Below are 22,007 nucleotides of genomic sequence, written 5' to 3' on the forward strand. Positions count from 1 at the left end.
AAAAATGGAGAGGAGAGGAGAGGAGGGAAGGGAATTACTTGCAGCTAGCAGATGCCAGCGCTGCACCTACGATGCACTGAACTGCAAAGGGCTTGGAGATGCCACCCTTCTGCTTGCAGCTCCTTTGCCCAGGCCAGGGGTCGGCAAGCTCGGCTCTTTTATGACTCGTGGACTTTAACTCCCAGAATTCCTGAGCCAGCTATGCTGGCTCAGGAATTCTGGGAGTTGAAGTCCACGAGTCATAAAAGAGCCGAGCTTGCCGACCCCTGGCCCAGGTGGAGCCTCTGATCCGGATCACCCAGGAGCCCCCGTGGCCCTTGGGAAGTTGCCATTCGTCAGCAAGACCTCTGGGGGGCAGGAAACGTTCAGAATTGGCCGCATCGTGGCTCTGCCCTGTTGCTATGGCCACTTCCCTCGCCGCACAGGCTTCTGTGTCTGGGCTGAGCGGAGATGACCACACAGCCTTGGCCCTGCCGTCCCCCTGGGACAGAGCCGCCCGGGGCCCTCCATTGCAGCCCCCTGAGCTTACAATGGCAGGTGCGAGGTGGGTCTCCGTTTCCATTTGTCATGTTTATTTCTTGGCAGTCTTTTCCTCTTGTTTTTTTGTCCCCCAAAGTTCCCAGAGGCTTCTAAGTCCCTTCTAATGGAAAGACACGGCAATCGAGGATTAAGCGATGGGGAGGGCAGAGGAAAGAGAGGAAAGTTCAAACACCAGCTCTGAATACAGCCAATTGGGGGGGAGGGGGGGAAATGATGTAGTACGAAAGAGGGAAATAAAGATGCCTGCAATTTTGCTTCTGGGGATATAAACGTAAGGAGGAGTTTAGCGGCAGCTTTTGGAGACCAGAAAAGCTTCATTTCTGTCTTTTGAAGGCCTTTTGTTAGTCTGAAGAAGGGTGCCAACTGGTTCTTTTTCTATGAGATGATTCTGGGTAAGATTTTTAAGGGCTGAACCAGGGTTATCCCCTCTCGCCTGCAACATTCCAGAGCAGGGTTCTTCAACCTTGGCCCCTTTAAAATGTATGGACTTCAACTCCCAGAATTCCCCAGCCGTGCGGACTTCAACTCTCCGAATTCTGTGGCCATGTGGACTTCAACTCTCAGAACTTCCTGGCTAGGGAATTCTGGGAATTGAAGCGCACCCTCTTCAAGTTGCCCAGCTTGAGAAACACTGACCTAGAGGATCATAACCATCTTCTGTGTCCCATCTAGGGCACCACATCAATAGAGAAGAGGTAGCTCGGGGGGTCTCTGAGGTTCTGAAGAGCCGTCCAAGAGTCTGGAAGAGTCTTCCAAGAAAGCCATGGAAGGGGGCGGAAGGGTGGGCCGAGAGGTCAGCCTGGGCTGCCTCACCTGCATCCATCCAGGTGTGCTGGAACTGGAAGATGCGGGCCAGGCTGGGCGATGATCTCCTGGGAGATCAGTGCCTCGTCATAAGGGCAGGTTCTTGATGTCGTGATGACCTCAGGAGCTGGGCCAGGATCCCTCAGCCCTGCTCCACGGAAGGGCCACACCAGCAGGGCTGCTTCGGGAATGGTAGTGAAAAGGGAGGAGAAGCAGAAGGAACATCCCCCTCGGAATCCCCTCCGCTCCCAGGTGTAAGAACAGAAACACGAGCCTGGGCAGGTAACTCCGTTTGGGGGGCTGAGCTGCTGATCTCCGACCAGATTCACAGAGGCTGCCAAGTTATCGAGAGGGTGGCTTGACGAGGTTGGCCTCAACGGGCTGGCATGTCTCTGGGCATTGTGGTTTATGAATCAAGGCTGATGAGGGCGTGGTGCCATCAAGCCAAAGGTGGCTTGTTTCTGCCCCCATGGTTGAATAGTTCAGCTCTTAGAGCAGAGGTCCCCAACTCCTGGTCCATGGACTGCTACAGGGCCACGGCATGCCAGCAACTGGTCTGCACAAACAAGCGAAGCCCCATCCATGGGATGCAGGCAGCACACAAAACTACACACACTCTGGTCCATGGAAAAACCTTTCTCCACGGAAACGGTCCCTGGTGCCCAAAAAGGTTGGGACCTTTTTTACTCTGCTGTAAGGTGTCCAGAGTGGCTGTGACAGTGTGAGATGGGCAGCACATCAATTTAATAAATATTTATTTATTTATTTATTTATTTATTTAATTACATTTATATACCGCCCTTTCCCGAAGGACTCAGGGCGGTTTACAGGGTGATTAAAAACAAAAATACAAAAGTTAAAAACAGATTAAAAAAATTATATTCGTCCCTGCATAAGTAAAACCCCAGTTAAAATTAAAACTAAAACTAAAATTAAAATTCTCAGCCTGGGCCAGAGAGCTCGAAGAGCCAGGTCTTCAGGCCCCGGCGGAATGAACGGAGGTCGGGGGCAGTCCTAAGCTCCACTGGCAGCTGGTTCCACAGGGCAGGTGCACCCACTGAGAAGGCCCTATCCCTGGGTGTTGTCCGCCGGCAATCTCTTACCGGTGGCACCCTGAGAAGACCCTCCCTGTGGGAGCGCACTGGACGAAGGGATAACGCATACATCCAGGGCTGGGCCCACGGGCTGCGGGTGATGGCTCCGTCTCTCTCCCCTTCTTTCTCTGCTCCAGACGAGATGCCCATCATCAAATACCCCCGAAGAGTCGACCCCCTTTGGCATGAATGGGACAGGAAGGCGCAAAAGTGCGGGTTAAGGCACACAGTTTATGCTGTCAACGGAGACCGCTACGTCGGGGAATGGCTGGACAACATCAAACATGGTAAAAGGGGAAGGACAGCTGCAGCTGTTGGATGTTTGGCTAGCATCCACAGTGTCTCACCTGCAGTTCTGTGACTAACCATTTTTTTCCCCTTTGGAACCTTGGCAGGCAAAGGAACACAAATATGGAAAAAATCTGGAGCGATCTATAGCGGAGACTGGAAATTCGGAAAACGGGACGGCTTTGGGACTTACAGTATTCCGGACCCTGTGACAAAAGATTATAAAAAAGTATATTCCGGCTGGTGGAAGAATGACAAAATGTGGGTGAGTTTATATGCTTTTTAATTGGGCCAGGGTTTTGCTGTGTGTGTGTGTGTGTGTGTGTGTGTGGAGGGGGGGGAATGTGACAGGAGAGTGGAATTATTTCACTGGACAGCCATAAACAATTTAGAGTTAATTTTGTGGAAGAAACCACATTTGAGGTTTATTTGAGGTTCTAGCTTGGTTTATTTCTGGTTTCTTTCGATGGCCGCTCGAAATGTCTCCAGAACCAAAGTTAGCTGTTCCAAAAAAAAGGAGACAAACTAGGAATGCCGTTCCTCACCTACAAGACTGACAAATCATGGTTTAAATAAACGATGGTATAACAGGTGAAGCAAACTCTGTAAGAGCTGCTTCTAAGTAGAAAGTCTGGAGTTCAGCTCCCAGAATTCCCCAGCCATCATGACTGCTTCTAAAGCAGGCTGTCCATCCTTGGCAACTTTAAGACTTGTGGGCTTCAACTCCCAGAATTGCCCAGTTAGCCATGCTGGCTGGGGAATTCTGGGAGTTGAAGTCCACAAGTTTTAAAAGGGGCCAAGATTGGACACCCCAGGACAAATATTTTGCATAGAGCATTGGTGTGGCCCTTTCTGAATTAGATTTAACCAAGGCCACAATCATTAATCTCCTCCCGTGTCATTTCACACCCACAAAGAAGTCAGCCGTGCCATTCCTCTCATCCGGATTCTTTCACCCTTTCAGGGCTACGGAGTTAAGTTCTACTCCGAGGGAGAGTATTACGAGGGCGAATGGACCTGGGGGAAGCGAAACGGCTGGGGGCGGATGTACTACAAAGACGGGGCCATTTACGAAGGCCAGTGGTCCGAAGACAAGCCCGGCGGTCAAGGGATGTTTCGCTGTAGTAAGTGTCCAACTCAGCTGCACTGATGGCCAGATGGCATGTTGTGTGAGACTGACTTCAGGGGTGGGAGCAAATAAGGGCTTAAACATGGTTTCACATTTTAATAATGCGGATGGGGACTTTAATTAGGTCAGGGAGGTGTATAGTTTGTGTGTGGGGGGGAAACAGGTTAATCCCACCCACCTCTCAGCTGTTGGCACCTGGCTAGAAACTAGAGTCTAATTTCCAAAGAAAGAATCCTTTGCCAAGTTTCAGGAACCCTTTGGTAAATCTGAAGTTTCAACTTTCCGAAAAGTTTTGCAAAGGTATTCCTAAACCGAGTGTCTCAACTGGATTTTTCCTTAGGCTAAAATTAGTCTGTGAGGTTAATTTTATCAGCCTCGGCATCTGCCAATGTCCTCCAGGCTGCCATTTGTGGGAGTCATGTGGTTGGCATGTCTCCTGTTTAGGATTATGACTACCAGACGGCTGCCATAGACCACACTGGCTACATGCTCGCAACCTGACACCGGCCATTAATGTGGGTTTGGCTCATTTCACTGTTACAGAAAGGCAGACGCAACAGCCCAGTGATCTGATTTTTCTCCCAATAAAAAACATTCTCCTGGACCCAAATTCTGGGTGAATCTTTTTTACTTTCCTCCCAGGATAGCTCATTAATCTACTGTTCTTATAAATCCTCTTTGGCATTGTTTTAGGTAATTAAACAACTTTATCTCAGGATGGTATGACCCTCTGCAAGAAAGCGGAAAGGGAATGGATTACTATTATTTTTTAATTTGGCATTGACAAGTTCCCCATCAGTCAGTTGCAAAAGGCAGCTCCATTCGGAGCCGCTGAAATCCTGCAGCGAGACCTCTAACACTATTGAATATCAACATCTACCTATCTCAGATCCTTGGGAAGGTAGACTTGAAAGGTAGATAAAAATGCCAAATCCAACCAGGGCTACTCTGCCTTCAGTAGTAGGTTTGGGGCACCTGAGAGATACTTTCTGGCATTTCTGGGTTCCATCCAGAACCCCCGTGCTAACTATAGAAAGGGATTTTTTGGCAACCACGAATACCAACATCCTTCTCTCTCCTTCAAGTGAAAATATGACTGCTTCTCTATCCCTTGGCAGAAAATGAAAACCGCTATGAAGGCTCATGGAAAGACGGAAAGAAACACGGTCCGGGGAAGTTTATCTACCTAGACACCGGCCAGCTCTACGAAGGGTACTGGGTGGCAGACATACCGAAGTGTGGCACCATGGTGGATTTTGGCCGGGATGAAGTGCCCATGCCCACCCAATATCCCATCCCCAAGGTAACGGGCAGTCCGTGATTGTTAAGTGATCATAAAATTGGGCGTGACTCACTTATCAACTACCCGTGGTCGTAAGTGAAGGATTTCCTGCATTACAGTTGCCTCGCAGCGAGATGGGCTGCATCACAGATACATTAATATAGTAGCTTGTCAGCAGAAACTAGTCGTTTTAGCTGATCAACCAAGTCCTTTTCTTTTTCCTTCCAGATTGAACTGGCGGATCCAGACGGAGTCTTAGAAGAAGCTGTTCTGATATTACAGAATGCTGAAATACTCAATTCTCCGCCCCAGAAAGAACGAGGATGACTATAATTCCGCAGACATTTCTCTGCTCAAGGCTGCTTTTTAAAGAAAGGTCTCTCTGATGGATGCCATTCCTTGGAATATATTATCCTGGCTGTCTTTTGGGCTTTTCCTTGCTTTTTTTTCTCCTTAGGCGGGGTAGTTTAGCAGCTGAAAGGGAGGTATGGATAGGAGAGCAAGCAGAGATTCTCAAAGGCCTCTGGATGATGGAAGAATTAATTTAATTTAATATTTGCATTTGTATACCGCCCTTTCCCTGAGGACTCAGGGCGGTTTACAGGGAATTAAAATCGAAACATACAAAAGTTAAAACCAATTAAAAAAGCATTAAATTCACCCTGTAGATTAAAACCCCAGTTAAAATTTTCTCCTCAGCCTGGGCCCGAGAGCTCAAAGAGCCAGGTCTTCAGGCCCCGGCGGAATGATCGGAGGTCGGGAGCAGTCCTCAGCTCTACCGGCAGCTGGTTCCAGAGGGCAGGCGCTCCCACTGAGAAGGCCCTATCCCTGGGTGTCACCCGCCGGCAATCTCTCACCGGCGGAACCCTGAGCAGACCCTCCCTGTGGGAGCGCACTGGGCGAAGGGCGTTTGATGCCGGCAGCAGGTGTTCCCTCAAATAACCCGGACCCAGGCCATGTAGGGCTTTATAGGTGATAACCAGCACCTTGAATTTCACCCGGAGGGCAACCGGAAGCCAATGCAGCTCGCGGAGTAGAGGTGTTACATGGGAGTATCGGGAAACCCCCATTACAACTCGCGCGGCCGCATTCTGCACCAGTTGAAGCCTCCGAGTGGTCTTCAAGGGCAGCCCCATGTAGAGAGCGTTGCAGTAGTCCAAACGGGAGGTCACAAGCGCATGAGTGACTGTGCGTAGGGCGTCTCGGTCCAGATAGGGACGCAACTGGCGCACCAGGCGAACCTGTGCAAAAGCCCCCCTGGTCACGGCTCCTATGTGATCTTCAAAATTGAGCCGTGAATCCAGGAGGACGCCCAAGTTGCGAGCCCTATCAACGGGGGGTAACACCTCACCCCCCATCGTTAGAGGTGGAATAACTTGGTTAACCCGAGACGCCGATATGCACAGCCACTCAGTCTTGGCGGGATTGAGACGAAGAGGAGTACAGATAGTCCTCGACTATGACAATTGGGACCAGAATTTCCAATGCTAAGCAAAGCGATTCTTAAGTGATTCGTGCCCGATTTTCTGACCTCTTTTGCCATGGATGCAAAATGAACCACGGAAGCTGTTAAGTGAATCATGCAGTTGTTAAGTGAATCCAGCTTTCCCCATTGATCTTGCTTTTCCAGAAGCTGGCTGGGAAGGTCACAAACCGTGATCATGTGACCCTGGGATGGTACAACTGAATTCAAGCGGCTGAATTTCCATCCTATGGGCATGCTACAATTGTAAAAGTTGCTTAAATCTAACAAACTCCAAGCCACAATTTCAAGAGCCTTTAAAAAATGTTGGACTTGTATTTTTTTTTTAGGTCAACCGACCTCAAACCTAGCCCTATTAGAAAAATCAGTCTGTGTGGGTGCAAAAAAAAAAAAAAAAAGCCGAGATCAAAATCCAGCCAGCCAAAATTCGAAGTTCTGCCTGAGTGTGAAATCTGTTAGAAACCCCTACAGAGGTGCTAAATATTTTGCTTTTTTTCCCCCTGAAGGTTCAAAAGCAGCAGTCGAAAAGGAAAAACCGCCCCCCCGACACGCTTTCCCGAAAACAGAGGAAAAAGCTCAGCTACGGGAAGAAAGCATCACGAAAGTAAACTGGAAAAATAATTTTAATTTTCCTACTTTCATTTCTAGTCATCTGGGCAACTGCTGAGCAAACGTTTACGGTCTTCAAAGAAATGTGATTAAAGAAATGCACGCACCTCGCCCCCAGTTCAACCAATGTGCATGGCAGAATCTCCCGTTTTATTTGCTGTTAAGTTTTCACAAAATGGGGGAGGAGGGCTGAAAGAATCAGTCAACACCGTCCCACCAAATTTTGCCGAGGGAAAATAATAATGAAATTATTATAACAGACTGTTATTACTATAATAGTCCAGAGGAAAGGAGGACTAAGGGCGACATGACAGCAATGTTCCAATATTTAAGAGGCTTTCACAGAGAGGGGGACAACCCATTTTCCAAAGCACCAGAAGACAACAACGGATGGAAACTAATCGAGGAGAGAAACAACCAGGCATTAAGGAGAAACTTCCTAACAGTGAGGACAATTAGCCAGTGGAATGTCTTATCTCCAGAAACGGTGGGTGCTCCATCACTGGAGGTTTTTTAGAAGAGCCTGGACAGCCATTTGTCTGAAGTGGTGTAGGGTCTCCTGCTTGAGCAGGGGGTTGGACTAGATGACCTCCAAGGCCCCTTCCAGCTCTATTCTGATTAGATGATTAATGAGGGGTCCTTGGTGCTTTCTGAGCTTGGTGATTTCCTTATAGACATTTCATTACCCAACTAGGTAACATCATCAGTGCTACTCAAAATGATCTCTGCCAAAAGCACTGTTTCTCAACCTTGACCACTTTAAGCAGCGTGGACTTCCAACTCCCAGAATTCCCCAGCCAGCACCTCTCCACTCTTTATTCTCATCCAAGTTCAGAAGATTTTCCTATTTTACAGCCAGTACTATGTGGATTAAGGGTTTGATTTGTACAATTAGAAAGTGTGGAGATTTTTTAAAAAAATTTTTTTGAGGATGCCCATAAAAATAAGATGAGCCAAAGTATTTTATAAAGGCAACAATGACTTCAAAGAACACAATGGCTGGATTAAGCGCACACACACACACACACACACACACACACACAAATGTGTTTTCCTATCTGAACACGCCCTGAAATAGCTCTCCAGTTCAAACACACCCGCATTCCTGCAGGAAAATTTTGAAACCTACCATGTTTTGAGTCACTGAAAATAGAAAATGGAGCAAGAGAGAAATCAAAATAAAAAGGGCCATTTTAACTCTCCCTTCGATAAGCACTTCCAGAAGTCAACCACGCATCAACGACAGGACGTATCCTTCCAAAATGAATACTCTTAAAATATATATTTTCAAGCAAACAGAGAAGAGATTATATTTAAAAAGCCGGAGCCCCATTCTTACAAGTGTTTAAAAAAATTGCAAACCAATCTTAGTACAGTACTTGTCTCTAATTTATTCTTATTGATAAATATATATATTCACTCTTGGGTTTTTTTATTAAGAAAAGCAACTATTTTTACAGGATAGCCGTTTCCAAAGCAGAAAAATCAGCTGTTTTTTCCTTGTCTACCAGTCACTCAGTTAACATAAGGGTTAAAAACATTGTCTTCTGGAGCCCCGACTGGTTGAGGAACACCTGAATTTGAATTTGCAATCTTGTGCTCCCCACCATGTCTGACTTGGAGACCCAGAAATCTTATCTAAAATGTTGGGGGGGGGGAAGTTAAATGAATAACCAGAAATGTGTCTCTGGGGAGTCCTGTACAAAGTGCCAAAAAAAAATAATCTAATAAATGCAGTATTTTGTTTTCTTTTAAGGGAGTAGACCAGATGTGTCCAACTTAGGCAACTTTTAAGATTTGTGAACTTCAACTCCCAGAATTCCTGGCTGGGGTATTCTGGGAATTGAAGTCCACAAGTATGCCAGGGGCAAACTAAGCCTTGTGCACCCCCTTTTGGCACGCCCCTATTTTTTCCCATCCAGAGAACCACCCCGTTTCCAGAGAAGACACCTACTCTGGGCCGTGAGCGGAGCATCGGAGGTCCTCGCTACGCACAACGCAGCAAAAAAAGAAAAAAAAACATGATAAATCGAATTCAGTTGATAGGATGAGATAAAAGAAGAGATTTAGTGATTTCCTCCATTGCATTAATAATTCAGTGCAACCACTGGCTTTAAACTACAACCAAACACTTTGCCCTTTGGGATCGACAGCAGCTTGCTCCGGTCAGTTTCCCAGTCTTTTTTGAACTCCTGGCCCCAAATCCCACCTAGGCACCATCTCTCCCTCCCCAACCTCCCTCTCACTGTATTTTCTCAGGAAGGAAGTCTCTAACCCACACCCAACGGCTGCCGGAATGGGGGCAGATTGTGACTCTCAAAGCAGCTGTTTTGGTCCTTGCAGTCTTCGACAAAGACTTCGACAAAGAGGAAAGTTTGCTTTCTTTCATTTCTCAGATCACATTCCAGGTCTCTCCTCTCTCGTGAACTTTGAAGTAGGTAGGTAAAGAGACCTGCTTAAACAAGGAAGAGTCCATCTTTATTTTCAAGAGAGGGTAAAGCCAAACATTTTTCCGGGAAACCCAACAGTCAACCACCCCGGTGTCTTTAAACCGGAAGAGGAGCAGCCGTGATGTTTAAGCCCGGCATTCAAGGATCCCAAGCTAAAAAAAAATGGAAGGTTAAACCAGTGGTTAAACCCTTCTGAGATACTCCAGTAGTCATGTAAACAAAGTGCAAACTCTGTCAAGGCAGCACTAGATAAGAGGAACGTCTGCTTCTAAATGATCAGGAAGCACACCAAACAAATGGCATGGGACCCATCGTGGGGAGGGCAATTCATTCTCTCTAGCCGGTGTTGGCCTGGGTCATCCCCAATTGTCTGCCCTTCAGAGGGTTGGGACCACAGCTCCTCAAAGATCTGCAGAACGTCTGTGGAGAACAGCCAAGCGACAGCTCACAACAGAAAGAGGCAAGGGGTGCTTAATAAGTGATTTTGGATTCCAGATCCCTCGTCTTTCATATCCGCTGATGGGAACTGTAATCAATTTATAGGAAAGGGAGGGCAGGTCCCCTCCCTCTGACTTCCTGGGACTTAGCCAGTGCATCCGCCATTGAAATAATGGCCAGGTATGTCACCACATACATTCCCAGTTTGCTGGTTTTCCGTTCCATGTCAAGAGACGTGGAGACAGGGGCCAGTCAAGTCAGGTCCTTCAACTTAATCATCTCAAAGTAAGGGTAAAAAAAAAAAAACATTCAGCCAGAAGCTTTGCAGACACTCAATTCAGAATTCCTGCATTCATCTCAAGAGATGATCTGTCAAAAATCTCACCGAAAACCTAAAAGTCTTTTGTTTGTTAAAATGGCTCTTCCCTCTGTTTTCTGACCCTGGTCCAGCTTCAGTGGGCAAAGAGGTTAGCATAGAAGCTTTCTTTTAAACAGAATTCTGCAAGGCGGGAATATAAATGATTTATGCCGGGGGATAATGCTTTCCTGATACATATGCACGCACACATGCACACACAAACCCACAGAGTTTCGTCGGCCTTTCCTTAAGGCCGGTCTGTTCCTCAGCCTGGTTCTCTCCAGATACGTTGGTTTATAATTTGCTTGATTTCCAGGCACGGCAACCCCACCGATTTGGGGGAAATATGGTAATTAAGAATTCGTCCCTGGAGCGGAAAGGCCTGTAATGGTAGATTCAGAGATTATTGTGCCTTCTATCCTTAAAAGAAATTATGGAAGACTGGCAAAAACAAAAAAAATGTCCCTCTTTCTGCAAAAATGGAAACCAGATTCTGACAAAAGCCCCGGGAAACACACGCTGACTTTTCTGAACTCTCCGAAACCTGGGAGTGGCAGGAAAAATTAAAGGGTAGAAAAAAAATCTTCCCAGCCGGATTTGCGTACTCGCTCCCTGCAAAGTTGTAAAATTTTCAACAGGCAGGGTAGACGGGTCTTTAAAACTATCTCTGCCTCAATGAGGACTAGAAACCAGGGCTTTTGCTTTCCTTTTAAAAAGGAAAAGCTGCTTCTTAGAAGCTGGTTATGGGCTGACCTATGGCTGGGGGGGTGGCTCTGGGTGTCTCTCTCTTGCCTGTTTTGCTTCAGTCGGTGAACAAAACCAAACTTAAGACCCTGGATGTTCTCAAGAACTTCTGCCTCCAGGCAATGCACGACTCCAGCCAGCCTGTTATTTGACATAAAAGAGTCCAAGGTAAACTGCTTCCCTCCAGATCTCTAATTCTCCCACCCACTCACGGTCAAATTTTTTTTTTTTTGCATTTTCTCTGTTGATGAACCACTTCAAACCCGGTTCACAGCGAGGTCCAGGAGAGCAGTGGGTGATGGGCAGGAATCCTAGATGTTCATATTTCACAATCTGACAAGAACAATTCTTTTGCCTTTTATTGGTTTACTATTACTTCTTAAAGGCCCTAAGAAGTCAGCGGCCAGATTTTACTCCTGTAACCTCTCTCCCTATGCAGAGATTGCCGCTCAAACAAATTCGGGCCCGGAAAGTTCAGAAGAACTTGGTTGGCTCCACCGTCTTTGATCTTCCCAACCTGAAGGCACTTTTCTAGGCATAATGGCCACCGGGAGAAGGTAAGGAGTCCCCTCTGTGGTCCAGCTGATCCTGCAAGCGGGCAAACTCGGCCAGCTCGTTCAGCTCCTGGAACTGGCGATCTGTCTTGTGAGTCACCAGCGAACGATAAAAGTGGACGGCAAAGATGATGAAGACTATCCCGAAGGGGACCATGATGGTGGTGGAGGTGATGGCCGCAGCCTCACCGGCAGTGATGGTGCCGTTGCTGGCCTGCATGTTGGGGCCTGTCTTCTTCTTCAGCGGGTGGAATTTGACCCAACAGAGAAGCACCACCTCGGCCAAGAAGAGCAGAGTCCCGATGACGGTGGAGAAGGCCCAAGCCAGCTCAATGTGGCGGTGCATGCGCTCGTGGGGCGACTCCTTGACCGAGTTGAGGTTGTGGACGTTGCTGACAGCCTCAATGTTGGGCAAGATGCAGGTGCTGATCATCAAGGCAAAGAGGTGGACGGCCACCAGGACGGTCGTGCAAGCGCTGAAGGCTATCAAGAGTCCTGGAGGGTAGTCGTGTTCCGCATCTAGCTGGACTTCCACCATGGCCACCTGGAAGGGAGGAAACAATGAAGAAAAGGCTCTCAAACAGCTTTTGAGGCTGAGGGACCTGAATGACGGGGCCCTGTTGGTGGTGTCCCCTTCATTCGTGGAATTCTACTCCAACTGACACTGAGACATGCTCCAGTCTGAAAACCTTCCAAGCTGGCCCTAAAGTCAGAGCAAGGGGCCTCATGACTTCTTTCCTGAAAGGTGTCCTACAGGAGGCATTATCTGGACTCGATGGTTAATCTTTTTTTGGTTATCTAGGGTTGGTATTTCACGAGAATGTCACCATACAGCTTTTCTGGGCCCTCAGCATTATGGCCTAAAGGGGCCTCCTTACTCAGAAGGACCAACTGGTAGAAACAAGACTGCAGGTTGTCTTTGACTTACAACCACAACTGACCCAACATTTCTGTCGCTAGGCGAGACATTTGTAAAGCAAGTTTTGCCCCATTTTACCTTTCTTGCCAGAGTTGTTAAAGTGAATCCCTGCAATTGTTAAGGGAGTAACGCGGTTGTTAAGTGAATCTGGCTTGCTTGTCAGAAGGTCGCAAGAGGGGAACCTGGGACAGTGCAACCGTCATAAATGTGAGTCAGTTGCCAAGCGGTGAACCATAGCGTATCAAATGCTTGAGGAAAAGTGTTCTCTCAGCTTACATGCCTTACTGAGGCCTCAGGCTGAGTAATTGCTATGATTTTGTGAGCTTCAGGAAAAACGTCACAGCATGAATCGCTGGTGCTGAAATGAAACTTTCTTTTCAGAAGTCCCATTTTAATGAAAAACAAGGTATGAACCTCGTGGTTGCTTACGCAGAGTTGAAACCGTGTGGGCAATTCTTTAGAAGAGTTTCAGATGAGTGGCTGTTTTCCAGTAATTGTACACGGGTGTTGCTTTAGTTTCTTACACCAAGGGGAATAAAAGGTAAAACGAAAGTCGCCCAAATGTGTTTACTATACAGGAAACTCCTTAACCGTGATTGAACCCTTGGTGTGGAAAACAAACAAAAAAATATCCAATATAACTCTGGTTAGCATGAGAGCAAACCATCAATAAAACTAACGGTTCGCTTCTCATGCCAAGTCCAAACTTTGTTTAACCATAGTTAGTCAAACCCGCCATAGTTTGCAAAGAGCAACGGCTAGATTTGCAGAAAACGTTAAGTGCCAAATAAAAACTCCAAAACTACAGGGAGGAAACATAAGTTTTCAAACTTCTGATCGACAGACGAGAACTGGCTTTGGAGAAAGAGGAAGGAAACAGATGGGCTGTCAAAGGAAAGCGTTCTCGGGAACCCAAATGTCCAGCAAAGTTTAAAAACTCATCCTTTGCTGATGGGAAGGGGTGCCTGACAGTTTCACCCCCTAAACTTTGAACATCCACCTTCCCAAAACTAGGTGAGGTTCTCAAAAGGTAGGCGGCATCAAGGGACCACAAAGCACCAAAATCTCTATCCCTGTCACCCGTTTTTACCGCCCAGGATTTTTATTTTATTTTATTTTATTTAATTCTGAAAGGTGAATCCATTAAGGCTTCCAAACAGCGGAAGAAAAAGTCAAATTTTGCTTTATGGAGAAAGAGAAATCACTGCCAAAAACCTCCTCGTTTTCCAATTGACATCCTGGGAGCCTCCATTGCTCTTCCAGCTGAGAAAGGAGGCTAAGAAAAGAAAAAAAGAGAAAAGATCAATTGAATTTTGGGCAGGCAGCCAGCCCGTTTGCTCAGAGATGCTAAGAGAATCGGCAGTGACGCATTTATGGAACTGCCGTCTTCTTTTTCCAGGAACGGAGAAAAACCACCTTGCAATCTGGCCTGAAGAGGTACAAAGGAAATTAAAAACCTGCCTCAAACCGAACTGTTAGCTGCGCCAATTAAAAACAGCAAAACAAAACACTTCCGGCTTTTATTCCACTGCCAATGTAAAAAACACTCCCCCCCCAGTTTAGCAGGGAACTGAGATAGGACAAATAGATTACAATTCAGAAGAATACAAGCTGCTTTCTTCCTCCAGGTGGAATTTTTTTTAAAAAAAAAACAACCCAGTTAAAATGCTCGGTCACTAGCATTAGTGGTATGCTAAAATACAACCTGGCCAATTAGGGGGAAAAAAATTCATTGCCAAGATTGCCACCAAATCAGGTGATTTCAGGTTTTGGAAAAGAACAAAGCTTGCAAGCTTTAACCGATTAAAGCCGGACCTCGGCGCTCGTGCAAAGCTGGTGTTTTTATTTTTCCAGGATTTCTTTGGAGAAAGAAAGAGAAACAATCTTGGTTTTTATTTCTGCATAAACTGGCCCCACGAAATGGTGGGTGATCGGAAGGTGTAGAAAGCGAAGGAGGAATCCGGCCTTCATTCCGTGTGTCGATTCAGCTGAATCCAATCTCTATCCCGACCGAGTTTCCAAAAACCTGTACAGTCATAAGTCCTTGACTTATGACCGCAAGGGAGCCCAAAATTTCTGCTGCTACATGAAACACTTGTTAAGCGAGTTTTGCCCCCATTTTACGACTTTCCTTGCCAAAGTTGTTAAGCGAATCGCTGCAGTTGTTAGGCTAGGAACCTTGTCGTTAAGTGAATCCATCTTCCCCCCTTGTCTTTTGGTTGTCAGGCTGCAAAAAGTGGATCACGTGACACCCCCCCCCGGGATGGTGCAGCCATCATTAATATGAGTCAGTTGCCACGCATCCGAATTTTGATCACCTGACCCTGGGGATTCTTCAAAGGCCGTAAGTGTGAAAAACAATCATGTCAGTCACCTTTTCCAGTGCTGTTGTGCCTTTGAACGGACTCTAAACAAACTGTTGCTAAGTCGAGGACTTCCTGCATTTCCATTTGAAAGAAACTGCCCGAAGAAAGTTGCCATACGCTACACAAATAAATAAATAAATCCCTAATCAGGTCAGATCTCTGAAAAGGTAAACAAGGAAATGAAATCTCCGCCTTTTGCTAGATCCGCCTTTCAATGAAGCTAGGTAGTCCCAAATAAATTTCAATAAAATCTGGATAGCTGTGACCATCATAAATGCAGCCGGTTGCCAAGTGCCCGAATTGCAACCACTTGGGGCAATGGTCGTAAGTGTGAGGACCAGGTCATCAGTCACTTTATTTCAGCACCATCGTAACTCTGAGTGGTCGCTAAACAAATGGACGTAAGTCAAGGACTATCTGCTATGTTTCACACTTCACGTTGTTGTTGTTTTGTTGTTAGCTGCGAAGTCGTGTCCGACCCATCGCGACCCTATGGACAACATTCCTCCAGGCCTCCCTGTCCTCTACCATCTTCTGGAGTCCCTTTAAGCTCACGCCTACTGCTTCAGTGACTCCATCCAGCCACCTCATTCTCTGTCGTCCCCTTCTTCTCTTGCCCTCGATCTTTCCCAGCATTAGGCTCTTCTCCAGTGAGTCCTTCCTTCTCATTAGGTGGCCAAAGTATTTGAGTTTTAGCTTCAGGATCTGGCCTTCTAAAGAGCAGTCAGGGTTGATCTCCTCTAGGACTGACCGGTTTGATCGCCTTGCAGTCCAAGGGACTCGCAGGAGTCTTCTCCGGCACCATAGTTCAAAGGCTTCAATTCTTTGGCGCTCAGCCTTTCTTATGGTCCAGCTTTCACTGCCATACATTGCAACTGGGAAGACCATAGCCTTGACTATACGCACTTTTGTTGACGGGGTGACGTCTCTGCTTTTTAGTGTGCTGTCTAGATTTGCCATGGCTTTCCTCCCCAGGAGCAAGCGTCTTTTAATTTCTTGGCTACAGTCCCCATCTGCAGTGATCTTGGAGCCCAGGAAAATAAAATCTGTCACTACCTCCATTTCTTCCCCATCTATTTGCCAGGAATTGAGAGGGCCAGATGCCATGATCTTGGTTTTCTTAATGTTAAGTTTCAACCCAAGTTTTGCACTCTCCTTCTTCACCCGCAACAAGAGGCTCTTTAGTTCACGTTAAGCCTTCATAATGCTTTTTTGGGGGGGGGGCGGGCTTTACAGCGTAAGGAAACTGACACACTCAAGCAATGGTGTTTTATTCCACAGTCCACGGTTAAACAAACCCAGCTTAGAGCAAGTACCGAGTGTATCTTTTTAAGCCAAGAAAGCTGTTTTAAGTTTTTACAACACAAAGGAGGGGTTTTATTCTTAGCACCTCCTGAGGTCAAACCTCTGCTAGAACAAACAGTCCTAAATATACAAAAGGGAAGAGAAGCTTTTGAACTGTGGTTTCCCCTTTCTCTAAAGGCCTCGTTCAGAAACCAGATCCTGTTCCGTTCGCCTGAAACCTGGCAATCCTACGGGAAGCACAACAACTTTAAAAAAAGAAAAGAAGAGAGGAATTAAACCTCTGAGGAGAGTCAGCTGGCTAAGAGCAAAATAAATACTGCTACGCGCCAGAAAGCTTCTTTAACGCTTGGAAAAAGACGGCTGGTGCCGTTTTTTAAAACAATCCCTGGCTGCTCATGGATGGATGGATGAGCTTCCCCGGGCAGGCTGGAATTTATCCTCTGTCATGTGAGAACCCCATTTTACAACCTGGCTTGACACGCTTCTTAATGGAATCCCTGCAGTCGTTAAGCTAGCAGCACAGCTGTTAAATGAATCCGGTTACCCCGTTGACCAGTTTGCTTGTCGGAAGGTCGCAAAAGGGGACCACGTGATCTCGGGACACAGCAGAGGTCATAAATATGAAGCATCTGAATTTTGACGTTGCAGCATCACACGGGGGTGCTGCAGCGGTCGTAAGTGTGGAAAATGGTCCTATAACTCACTTTTTTCAGTGCTGCTGTAACTTCAAATGGACACTAAATGAGCTGTTGTAACTGGAGGACTCCCTTTCCTTTACACTTGGGGACCTCGACAGAAGGCAATTAATGTTGCTAGTTTCTGGGCAAGATCTGTTTAACTTGTACATATTTCAATCTTGTGTTTCATGTTTTAAATTGTATGTCACAGAGAGCATGCTTTATTTTAAATGCGATGCTTCTGACATGAACAAACAAAACCTGGATCTGAAAAGGCAAACACACATTCAGCAAGTGTATTTTACAGCCATTTGCCAGAAACTAGGTTTGCCGAATTGATTTTTGTGGATAGGAATGCCATGTTTTTAATTTGAGGGTATGGACAGGGCCTTCAAAGACAGCTCAGTCACTGCAAGAAACCCCTTTCAGCGCTCGAAAAGAAACAATAAACCACCTGTGGGTCCAAACACTTTGCAATGGGTAGCAATTTCACCTATCTCCATCTGGAAACTCCAAATTCCCAGAATTCCCCAGTCAAGTGTCTCTTCCGCTGAGCGTGCTGGGAAATGATATTTCCAGCCAGAACACCCATTAGTGGGATGGGGGTCAGCTTGGCAGTTTGCCATGCTAGGTAACCTTTGATCTTGTAACTGAGGATTCACACAGCACTCAAGAAACTGTCCGGTGTTACGCTGGCCTAGAAGCTAGGAGATGCTGAATTCTAGTCCCGCCTTAGCCAGGGAAGCCAGCTGAGTGACTTTGGGCCAACCTTTCTCTTGTTCAGCCCAACCCACCTCACAGGATTGTTGTTTGGAGGGGATAAGAGGAGGAGGAGGAGGCAGGCGGGCCAGTGGCCGCTTACAAATAATAAAATAATAATGTTAACGTGGTAAGCAGCCCGGAGTCACCTTGCGGTCGAGATGGGCAGCGAGTCAATTTCAATAGAGAAATAAAAGTGGGATGGGGCACAGGGTGGGCAGGCAAGAAAGATTCCGGGCGACGTTCGCAACCCGACTCAACCCGACAGGAGATGGACCTCCCAAGCCCCTGGCGAGAAGCCCGTTGCAAAGGCAGGAAGACGCGTGGACTCCGCACGTGGAAAGGGCAAACACGCGGGGAGGCCAACAGGCACGCTCGGAACCAGAGGGACCGGTGCAAAAAAAAAAGGGGGGGGACCAAGCGGGACCCACAGAATTCCCGGTGCGGGGCTAGGTCTGCGCCCGGCCTTTTGCACGCCTTCACAGCCCCCTCCCCAAAGGCTCCTCCGGGGGGCCCCCCAAGCGGCGTGCGTGCGTGTGGGGGGGCTCTTCCGCCCTGGCCCCTCCGCGACTGCCTAGCCCAGAGGTCGGCAACCTCGGCTCTTTTATGACTCGTGGACTTCAACTCCCAGAATTCCTGAGCCAGCGTAGCTGGCTCAGGAATTCTGGGAGTTGAAGTCCACGAGTCATAAAAGAGCCGAGCTTGCCGACCCCTGGCCTAGCCCATCCTCCGCGGCCAGGCGGGCCCTTCCCCCCTCCCCCGCGGGCCCCGCGCCCCCGCTCACCATGGCGAAGCCGGAGAGGAGCGCCGAGGTGCGGCTGGAGGCTTTGAGCTTGGCCCGGCTGAGGTAGAGCTTCCGCCAGGACAGCGCCTGCATCGAGTGCTCGTTGAGGCTCATCGGGCGCCCCCAGCCAGCCCCGCCGGGCCGTCGCCCCCTCCTCGGCTCGCCGCTGCCGCTCCGCCAGCCCGCCCGCCGGCCCGCCTGCCACCCGCGCCGCCCCCGGGGCCGGGCCAGCGCCGGATGTCAGCCGCCCGCCCCTCCGCGGCACGCCCGCCCAGGCCCGGCCCGGCACGACCCCCTTGCGGAGGGGGAGAGCCCTGGGCCGGCAGGAGGGGGTCCGCCGCCGGCTGTGCCGACTCGACTCCCCGGAAGCGGGGCCTCCGGACATCTGGGAGTTGAAGTCCGGCATCTGGAAGAGACCCCCCCCCCGCCTCCCCAGCCGAGATTGAAACGAGGGCTCCCGGGTGGTTTTCATGCAGACGTTTCGTGGCCCGACTAGGGAACGTCATCAGTGCCAGAAGGGAGCGGGGTTGGTGGCGTGGAGAAGGAAGACCGTGGGGGTCCTGGGTGATTTCTTGCAGACCTTTCGTGACCCAAGTCGAGGATCAGTTGTAGGAGGTGCAAAAGCCCACTCCCCGCTAGCACCGCTAACGCTACCCGGTCGGGTCATGAAACGAACGCAAGGACACCAGCAAGCAACCCCGCAGGGCAACCTTGAGCTACAAATTATGGGTAGAATGAAATCTCCCCGTAGAGTAACCAGGCTGGGCTACGACTTTTCCTCGGTGTAAACTTTGGGGCGGCCAAGGCAACTTGGGAATCGGTGCCAAGCTGGAAATCGTGGTTTATGCAATGGAATCCATCTCCCCCAGCTTGGGGTTTGTCAGCCAGCCCTGGGTTTCATCACCAGGTGCTGTTTTTAAAATGATGATGATAATTTTATTATTTGCTATACACCTCATTTCAAAGCTATCTGGGCCGTTTAACAATGGTTAAGGTGCCTTATATAAGAGAAATGGATGCACCGATGGTTTGGGAAGAGGGTCACGAGGTCCAGGCGGGGGTCTGCAGGAAAGCTTGAATGGCAACACCCCTCCCCTCCCCCAGTTTAACAGCCACCCCATTAGGAAGAGTTTAGTAGCCACATCAGTCCGAATTTGGATACTTTACCCTCCTGCCACTTTTAGGGAACAGAGAGCAAAAAGCCCAATTCTCACATCTGACGTTTTTATTTGCTGGGAAAATTGAAATGGAAGCAAAAATCCCGTTGGGTCATCTCTGCCGCGTGCCTCCCCCTTCCACGCAGGAGATGAAACTTCCACGGGACACCCGATCCACGCGGGAAACCTCCCCACTCCCAATCCACTAAGGGGGGCTGCTCCATCCGGCTCGGTCGAGGACGCCCATCATCTCCGGGCACCGCGGGCAGGAGCGGCCCTTCCTCCCGTGGCCAAGACACCTTCTTCGCCCACCCCAGGGGTCGGCCACCTCGGCTCTTTTATGACTCGTGGACTTCAACTCCCAGAATTCCTGAGCCAGCATAGCTGGCTCAGGAATTCTGGGAGTTGAAGTCCACGAGTCATAAAAGAGCCGAGGTGGCCGACCCCTGGCCCACCCAAACCCACCGCCGCGAGGGAGCGAAGGCCGCCCCACCCGCGCCCCTGGCCACCCGGGTAACGGACCGAGAGCTCGCCGCGCTCCATCCCCCCGCCCCACGCACCACCCCCCGAAAGATGCAAGCCCCAATTCGGGGGGCAAAGGCTTTCCCACGTGCGCTCGCCCCCTTCCACGTCTGCACTGGCTCCGGGCAGCAGGAGCAGGAGGAGGAGGAGGAGGAGGAGGCGAGGCTCGCCAGCCCAGGAAGAGGCGGCGACGCTTGGCCCCCGGCCTGCGGTTTCCTCTTCCTGCGGCCTGCAGGGTCTCTCTGCCAGCCCGTCCCCCCATTAACCCCCCCCAACTCCACGCGCGGCCAGTCAAAGGCGGCCTGCAAGAGCCGCTGCTCCGGCGCTCCGGAGCGCAGCGACCCCCCCCCGCGCGGGAAAGAAAGAGCCACGCCCCCAGCCGTGCCTGCATGCACGCGCGTCCACTCACCCCCCCCCCTTCCCAGGCCAGTTGCGGCGCCTGCGCGCTGGCGGAGACTCGTGATCCGACCACAACCCCCGGTCGCCCCCCTCCCCGATCCCCGCGCGCGCTTTCCCAGCCTGGGCGCCCCCGAGAAGGCAGCAGCGGTCCTGGGCGCCCAGAGCCGGGATTTCCCTTTTCTCCTCCCCCCCCCACCAACCCCCTCCCTCCCTCCCTCCCTCCCTCCCTGCAGGCCCGCTCCCCTCCCCACTGTTTATGTTCCGGGGACTGGCGTGACGCCTGCGCGCCCCCTCCTCTCCTTCCCCTCGCACGCCGAAGGCTGCGCGGAGGATTGTTGGCGGGACTTTTTGCATAAGAAAACCTAGAAAACCCCCCCCTCCCGCCCCCGCAGGGGAAAGCAAAAGAACAAACAAACAACCACAAAAGCAGAAAAAACAACAACAACATAAAGCATCGCCCACCCCTCCTCCCCCCCACCCCCGCTGAGCGATCCTTCGCTTTCGGAGCTGCTCCGGCTTGCCCCCCCCTCCCTCCTCCCGCCTCTAAAAGAAAGTGCGGATCGCCCGGGGGGGGGAGCAAAACTTTAGAGAGAGAGAGAGAGACCCGGATGGCCTTTTGCAACCCAGGCGGGGGGGGGCCAGGCTGCTTTTCTTGTCGGGAGTTGGGCTATTTGGGAAGCCTCTAAATTGGCAGGGAGGGAGGAAGGGGAGGGGGAGGTGGGGGAATTTTCCGGGGGTTTCCTCTCTCTCTCTCTCTCTCGGTTGCCCCCCCCGCCCCAGTTTTGGGGCCCAGCCCGGCAGGAACCCCCGCCGACCTTTGCAGTAGGACCCAAAGGAGGAACTGTTGACTCTCTTAAGAGATGAAAGTGCTCAGATCATGGAGGCAGAAAGAGGCTCGCCCAGGAGATTGGTGTGTACTTGCTCGGCTCGGTTGGCGGGGGGGGGAGGGAAGGGGAAGGCGAGATCGAGGAGAGGAAAGACCCCCCCCGGGAGGGGTTTGCCGCGGTCGGGGGGGCGCGATCCGGGCTCCCTGCGCGCCGGCTGGGCATTTAAACGAGCCGCGGGGAAACCCTGGATTTGCTACCGGCGGGGGTGGGGGGTGGGAAAGAGAGAGGGGAGGGGAGGGGAGGCTCGTGCGTGGACCCCCTCCCCTCCCCTCCCGCCCCTGCGCCGGAGCAAGCCCGATCCTAGGCGGAGGGGCGCGCAAGTCGCGTCCCTACACATGCAGCCGCCTTTTGGGGGGGGATCTGGGCCTTGCCTCTGCTGCTTTGGGGGGAGGGGGCGAGGAGGCTCAATTCTTTCCTAACTCCCCTTCTCTTCGCCCCCCCAGCCCCCCTTTTCCCATC

The 22,007-nt window shown here is 49.9% G+C and overlaps 3 protein-coding genes across 4 annotated transcripts in view; 2 read left to right on the forward strand and 1 right to left on the reverse strand.

Moving 5' to 3' along the window:
* The first annotated feature begins 306 nt into the window (after positions 1–306).
* On the forward strand, positions 307–5,555 carry MORN3 (MORN repeat containing 3). Its single transcript, XM_083373341.1, has 6 exons — positions 307–544; positions 2,576–2,725; positions 2,834–2,991; positions 3,691–3,850; positions 4,974–5,158; positions 5,366–5,555. The coding sequence occupies exons 1-6, from the start codon at positions 451–453 to the stop codon at positions 5,462–5,464; spliced, it is 846 nt and encodes a 281-aa protein (XP_083229467.1). The 5' UTR covers positions 307–450; the 3' UTR covers positions 5,465–5,555.
* Positions 5,556–9,469: 3,914 nt separating this feature from the next.
* On the reverse strand, positions 9,470–21,584 carry LOC310646772 (calcium release-activated calcium channel protein 1). 2 transcript variants are annotated; one of them, XM_083373447.1, is made up of 2 exons: positions 21,477–21,584; positions 9,470–12,317 (listed from the first exon to the last, which is right to left on the reverse strand). In XM_083373447.1, the coding sequence occupies exon 2, from the start codon at positions 12,309–12,311 to the stop codon at positions 11,751–11,753; it is 561 nt and encodes a 186-aa protein (XP_083229573.1). In that variant the 5' UTR covers positions 12,312–12,317; positions 21,477–21,584; the 3' UTR covers positions 9,470–11,750. The 2 variants fall into 2 exon arrangements, with proteins under 2 accessions (XP_083229573.1, XP_083229572.1); XM_083373446.1 differs by lacking the exon at positions 21,477–21,584 and adding an exon at positions 18,584–18,786.
* KDM2B (lysine demethylase 2B) overlaps positions 21,383–22,007 on the forward strand; it is a 32,081-nt gene continuing 31,456 nt past the window's right edge. Inside the window, exon 1 of the mRNA XM_083373443.1 lies at positions 21,383–21,571. Within this exon, the coding sequence (XP_083229569.1) occupies positions 21,539–21,571 (33 nt within the window). The 5' untranslated portion in view covers positions 21,383–21,538. The remainder of the gene's footprint in view (positions 21,572–22,007) is intronic.

The sequence above is a fragment of the Vipera ursinii genome (assembly GCF_947247035.1).
Source record: "Vipera ursinii genome assembly, chromosome: 14".
Classification (NCBI taxonomy): Eukaryota; Metazoa; Chordata; class Lepidosauria; order Squamata; family Viperidae; genus Vipera; species Vipera ursinii.

What these genes read in the sequence shown, in the direction of transcription:
- MORN3 (XM_083373341.1), top strand. Translation starts at nt 451, where the DNA reads ATGACCACACAGCCTTGGCCCTGCCGTCCCCCTGGGACAGAGCCGCCC. An exon ending in GCTGGACAACATCAAACATG is followed by an intron (nt 2,726 to 2,833) that starts GTAAAAGGGGAA and finishes GAACCTTGGCAG; the next exon opens with GCAAAGGAACACAAATATGG. An exon ending in TCAAGGGATGTTTCGCTGTA is followed by an intron (nt 3,851 to 4,973) that starts GTAAGTGTCCAA and finishes ATCCCTTGGCAG; the next exon opens with AAAATGAAAACCGCTATGAA.
- LOC310646772 (XM_083373446.1), bottom strand. Translation starts at nt 18,697, where the DNA reads ATGAGCCTCAACGAGCACTCGATGCAGGCGCTGTCCTGGCGGAAGCTC. An exon ending in TCCTCTCCGGCTTCGCCATG is followed by an intron (nt 12,318 to 18,583) that starts GTGAGCGGGGGC and finishes CCTCCCTTCCAG; the next exon opens with GTGGCCATGGTGGAAGTCCA.